Source organism: Tasmannia lanceolata, unplaced genomic scaffold (genome assembly GCF_043159265.1).
Source record: "Tasmannia lanceolata isolate RefF3 unplaced genomic scaffold, GAP_Taslan_0.1 ptg000005l, whole genome shotgun sequence".
NCBI lineage: Eukaryota > Viridiplantae > Streptophyta > Magnoliopsida > Canellales > Winteraceae > Tasmannia > Tasmannia lanceolata.
The window spans coordinates 5,728,730-5,734,716 of record NW_027518682.1 but is presented as its reverse complement, the minus strand read 5'-3'; the positions used below and the strand labels follow the sequence as shown (position 1 = coordinate 5,734,716).

At 36.5% G+C, this 5,987-nt stretch overlaps 1 protein-coding gene across 2 annotated transcripts; it reads right to left on the bottom strand.

The window, feature by feature from the left end:
* Nucleotides 1-739: 739 nt before the first annotated feature.
* Nucleotides 740-5,611, bottom strand: LOC143877233 (protein LSD1-like). 2 transcript variants are annotated; one of them, XM_077379164.1, is made up of 6 exons: nt 5,590-5,611; nt 5,246-5,397; nt 4,347-4,460; nt 3,526-3,639; nt 2,140-2,249; nt 740-1,228 (listed from the first exon to the last, which is right to left on the bottom strand). In XM_077379164.1, the coding sequence occupies exons 2-6, from the start codon at nt 5,301-5,303 to the stop codon at nt 1,193-1,195; spliced, it is 432 nt and encodes a 143-aa protein (XP_077235279.1). In that variant the 5' UTR covers nt 5,304-5,397; nt 5,590-5,611; the 3' UTR covers nt 740-1,192. The 2 variants fall into 2 exon arrangements, with proteins under 2 accessions (XP_077235279.1, XP_077235278.1); XM_077379163.1 differs by lacking the exon at nt 5,590-5,611 and adding an exon at nt 5,508-5,578.
* Nucleotides 5,612-5,987: the final 376 nt, after the last annotated feature.

The following is a 5,987-nucleotide window of genomic DNA, read 5'->3' as shown; positions in this document are numbered from 1 at the left end:
CTGATTGTGAGTCCAAGAGTTTTGATATGGCGCCCGACGGTCAAGTCCCATGTCCCTTGATATTTGATTCAATAGCAGCCTCCTTTTTAAAGGAGGCTGCTATTGGATCATAAATAAAGGGCAGTACCGCCCACACGGGACTTGACGGTTGGGCGCCATATAATTTCTCGTGAGTCCAAAAATGATTATTGAATCAAAATTAAAAATAAATTCAAGTCAAATAATCAGCTTTGGACTCGCAGTCGGTTCTCAAAATCCAAAGCTCATTGTCAATTCACTAATCTGTGCAGAGAATTCACTAACTGGTGCAGTGACTGTAACTGTTAAAGAAGTGTAATAGGGTCATATATCTTTTCAACCGGCATGTGAGTTTGTCTCGTTAACCACATACATGTAACCAGACGATTGAAAAATTAGAGATATTGAGTGCTTAGTTTTGGGGCATTCCATAATCATTATAATGACTAAATAAAAACGTTGAATTCTCTCTATAATACCCCTGAGCATTTGCTTCTTATGAGTTTAACTGTATATGTGGCTTGAGCATTTTTTTCTTATAGATCAACTGTTTGACAGGACTGGACTGAGATTTTACAGATCAACATTTTTTCGTTCTTTTCAAAACTTTTGTTTCAGTTTCAACAAAACAGGGGAAAAAAGGGAAAGTGTTTCTCTCATTCAAAGACAGGACTTCATATTCTTGTTGAACCATGATCACAAATGCTTTAAAGAACAGATATCCAAAAAATATACAGAACGCTAGCAGATTAATATTCGAATTATTATAAAATTTAGGAATAGTAAACATTAGGAAATGAAAACACAGCATGGACTTCATGCCTCTGGCATGCACATACAAATTAGATAGAATGCCTTTTACACGGCTTACTATTAGATAGAAACTTTGTTCTGCAGTTGCAGATACGATGAAAGAAAAATGCCCAAATCCTAATTTTCTAACTGCACTCATAACTTGTCTTCAATGGAATGATCCTCACTCATTGAACCTTCCAAAAACTGGTTATTTAACAAAAATTCCAGTAAAAGAACGTTTTACATTTAACTTTTCGAGTGGAATGGATTGAAATACGGAATTCTTCACCTGCTGATAGACATTATTGTTTAGGAAACAAATGAAGAAAGAACCAACTTTAGAAATCTGAATTTACCAACTATCAGATTTCCAAAATTTTCAATTATTGAACTTCTGCTCGGTGCTGGGTGAAGCCTGTAAAGTCCAGTTAACAAACGCATTATAAAACATCATCCAGAGAATAGTATAGTATAGAGATGCACAAATTCACTAGCTTTTTCTAGGAACAACCAAGTTACAAATTTGATTTTGCCACTATAAAAATCATGAAGGCCCTAAAAAATAGGAATCGCACAAGTATAGGGTAATCGACATCAACCATCTGGACAATGAGCAAATTTTTACTCTATGTTTGAATGATTGCATTGGTTTGGGACTTGTATGATCACCAAAAAAAGGCCATTTCAAGGATCAAATTTCAATTTTGGGGGTCTATGGTTGGTATGTGTTGTGCATTGAAACCAAAATGAAGTTAGTTTTTTTCTCTGGAATACTGTTTGTACTTTTACCCCATGGATTCAAGGTGGTGTTGGAGGTTGAAGACTCGATCTCCTTCTTCATAATATTTTACTATTTCCGCTACGCTATGGGGCAGAGCAAGTTTCATATAACCATGCACTTAGGATTGCTTAGTAGATGCATGATACATGGCTCTCAACAGGAACTTATAATTCTAATTGTGATAGAAATGCAAGGGGCTAAATGCCTATTCTGAGTAACCAAACAGTGGTGATTTTTTTTTTTTTTTTTTGTTGGTTTGGGGAATTGGATATAGAAGTGGTATGTAAAGAAAGCCTGAAACTTGCAGAGGTACAGTAAGGGATTGCATGCTAGTTTTCAGTTTAACATGTTCCTAAGGCTGACCCATAGGTAAGCAGTCCTTTTACTTTACCTATTTAAAACTCTGAACCAATTCACTTAGTGAGAATCAATACCATGGTCATGTGCTATACTCAAGTTCAATTTTCATAATTAAGTGAACCGCATATGCAAATATTTTAGAGTAAGATTTATTGTTTGAAAAAAACAATTGCAATAATACTGACCCCAACTGATGTCACAAAATTGCAAACTGCACATTTAACAGATCGTGCTCCGTATTGGTACATCAACATCATACGGCAGCTTCCACAGTTCACATGTGCTACCTGATTTGCTGTAACAAAATAAGCAATTTCAGTATCTGGGGTGTGCATGCTTCTTTTTCATGAGCTTAGATTTTCCTAAACATTCCGTTACTCAAAGGCAAATGGTTGCAAGAAACTAACAAACTCTCATGAAAGAATATTCATAATTTCAAGTTACCTAGATTAGTTCGGCCTTGAGTATGAAGGCCTCATTTGCATTTCCTATATAAAAGTTCACTAGTTTAGAACTGAAACAGAACTGACATTACAAATTTGATTCGTCAATAACCCCTCTTTCTTGCTCAACAAGGTTATAGCCCTCACAATTTTCTGGGTAAGATCCCTTCCAAGCTTCAAATTTGTCTTTGCTTTTCAGTTGTGGCATGGATGGAGAGAGGTGTGTGATAGCTCGGAGATGAGCATCCATATAGTACAGGAGTGGGAGCCTCAACCCCTGGGTTTTTTAAAGCTTAATTTCGATGGATCAAGTCTTGGTAATCCAGGATTAGCAAGTATAGGGGGTGTTCTGAGAGACAACGGGGGAATGGAAAATGGCCCTTTCCAGGATCAATTGGGGTGGCAGATTTAAATGAGGCAGAGGTACGTATAGTAAACCAAGGTTTCAAATTCTTAGAGGGAGAAAAATTAGACAAAGTGATGATTGAAGGCGATTTCCTAAATGTCATCTGATGGCTAAGGGGATCCCACATTTTCCCTTGGAGATTTGCCGAATTTTTTGAGGATATTAATGATATCTCGGGCAATTCACTCATCTCCTTTTGCCACATGAGAAGATCGGTGAATGGCATGGCAGACAGGCTTGCTAGGGAAGGGGTGCATAAAGAAGCTCTTTAACAGTTCGATTTTTTACCTCCTTGATCTTCTGTGGCATGAGATGCCCCTTATTTTTCTTTAGATGCACTCGTATTTTCTTGGTTTTTTTCCTCTTTCCTTCTGTATCCTCACCAACTTGGTCTCTTTTGAATGAAAATTTCAGCCATTAAAAAAAAATCAAAGAATTAAAACTAATGCATCGACGATGTAAACATTAACAGTTGTTTTGGAAGGGAACAAGTTATTCCATCATTTTGAGACTCAGGTAATTTTTCGTCATCTCTTAACCTGCTCCACCCTTCATTTTCTCTTGGTATTACTTCACATGTTCCTAGTTCTCCAATTTCCATTCTTCAAACATACCATACCTCATCAGTAGGATAAGTTGAATGGCACACGTAATTCTATCTTTTCACGATATGTGAACTACTATCCCTTACAAAGTCATATGTGCCCTCATAATCAACTCACCTTCCAAAGCCAGGTTAATTGTGTGACAGCAAGAACAGTGTACACTTGTTGCTCCACGAATGTACATCAAATGAGTGTGGCAGCCTCCGCAAACCAACTGAGCCATTTCTGTCCCTGTTCCAAGTTCAACACAGTTTAAGATAAATCAGTAAGGAAAACATGAATATCTCTCCAATGAGAACAGTGATGAATTTTTTTATTCATTTTTATATATGGTTATTGCAATTCATAACATGCTTATCTTCCTTGGTAACAATTTCATAAATTAACTGCGGCTGTGTAAGACAATAAAATCCACTTAGGTCAATGAAGCAACAATAGTTTTCTGAGGTACGTTTATTCTTTAAATTCCCCAAATCACTAGTTTACAGTATGTATAGCCTAATAAAATAACTCTAACTGCCCTTGAGGGGACATATTGCAAACTATTTTTTTTGTATCTTCTGAATGGAGCCCCCATTTTATTTAAAACTCGTTAATTGAGCAATCCTGTTTTTGAATCCAGACTTAATACAAGAAGCAATCAGCCATATGTACTTTTAGGTGTTGCTACCTTGTTAATCTATTCAATCAAAATCTATAATCACCACTCATCAATGATGATTGTAGAATTTATTGAAAATGTAGAATAGAAGGTAAGGTAATAATCCACATTCTATGAGGAGTAGAAGAGAATGGAATTTATGCTCAACCCTTTTGATAGTCATTATCTTGAAAACTGAACTATCATTACATGCAAGTGAGTTTCAGTTGATACAGTACACAAAGAAACACGTGTGAATTGTGATAGGAAAAAATATTACATAAGAAAGAATACATACCAGGAGGTGGTACATGAGTCACTGCATTGCAAACAGCACAACATACAGATGTCGCTCCAAGCGGATAGAGGAGGAGGTTTCGACAGCCAGAACAAACAAGTTGGCTCTGAACACCTGAGAGTGAGCAGATTTTGCACATTTTGTCAAGCTTAATATCTCCATGACCACCTCTCCAAGTATAAATGGACTACGTGCAAGCAATTGGATAAAAAAGAACCAAAAACGAGGAAGCAATGGAAAATAGTAGTGGAAGTTATTTATATCGTTAAGCTATATACGCACTTTTTGATACAGAAGCAAAAGTTTGAAGGATCATCCCTGAAACAAGCACTTTTTTGGGTGACTGAAACAGTTCTGCTTAGCTACAAACATGTTCATGATTTATAACTAGGCCTAGAAAACTTTCTACAAGCAGTTTACACCAACATCCACATCCTGATTTCTGAAATATTGCAGTTTCAGCATTCCAGAACAGAGCTTTATATCAAATTTACCATTAACTCTCTCCCAGAAGTCCAAATACCTTCAATAGAAAGGCTTCAAGAAATAATCAACTGCAGAACCTGATCTCTAAATCCTAAGATAGTAACATTTAAGCCTAAAACAAAACCAAAGATAATTTCGAGGATAGATTCAAATTTTCCACAATAACATTCAGCATACAGAATTTGGTGAGGAAGTGCATATATTTAAATAAAATGTGACGAATATATTCCAAAATTGGACAAAATACAAAGAAATAGAGTTAATTTCAAAATAAATAATTTCAGGCCCGAACAGACAAACCATTGGTGACATAAATGGCACCAGAAGTTTATATAATACAGTTAAACAGAACAAAAGGGAATTCAAATCAAATACAAGATAAATAGAAATTACATTGATTCGACCGAACCTACCATTAGGCGGTGTAAATGGGGCTGGAGCAGTTGGATATGGAGCGAGAGGAACCGGCATTGCTTATCCGACACGGGTTTCCTTCCTCCTCCCAACTCCAAAACTCTGCAACTTCAAGCAGAAGAGAGAAGCACCAGTTACCCCATTCCTACCCCTGAAAAAACAAAGAAGTCTGAGAAGACCCAGTAAAAAGACCCAAAAAACTTACTACCCATATGAAAATTTTCCAACTACAATCACTTCATGAAGCTGAACTCCACATACCCAGAAACCAAGAAGCCCAGAAAACACTTTAGAAAAGAGAAAGGAAAACAAAAGGCTATATATAATATCAGTTGAAACTTACCAAAGTGAACAGGAGTTACCTTTACCAAAGAGAATCAAAGTCTAAAGTTCGGATAATTATGTGAGAAAAGAGAAGAAAGAAAAAGGTGTTAATTAAATGAGATTGATTTTTTTTTTTTTTTTTTACTTTTTCTTTATGGGTTTGTTTTTTGGTGCAATTGTTGCTTTTTGGAAGAGGTATATGTGTGTGAAGGAGGGTGGCTTTTTCCATTCCATTTATGCTGGCGGGATTTCAAGTTCAGCATTGTCAGTCTCTCTCTTTCATTTACTCTAACCTCATTGGATGCACGTGAATTCCATGGCCAACCGCAAGCTCCTCTTCTCTAAACCATGGACGGTCCAGATTATGCTACGTAAGCCATAAGATCATCGGAACCATGCAAAATAGGCTGTTGTTGA

Coding starts and splice junctions, on each gene's coding strand:
- LOC143877233 (XM_077379164.1), bottom strand. CDS start 5,303: ATGCCGGTTCCTCTCGCTCCATATCCAACTGCTCCAGCCCCATTTACA. Junction 2,250..3,525: donor AATTAACCTGGCTTTGGAAG/GTGAGTTGATTA, acceptor ATTTTGTTACAG/CAAATCAGGTAGCACATGTG. Junction 1,229..2,139: donor ATTTTGTGACATCAGTTGGG/GTCAGTATTATT, acceptor TGGACTTTACAG/GCTTCACCCAGCACCGAGCA.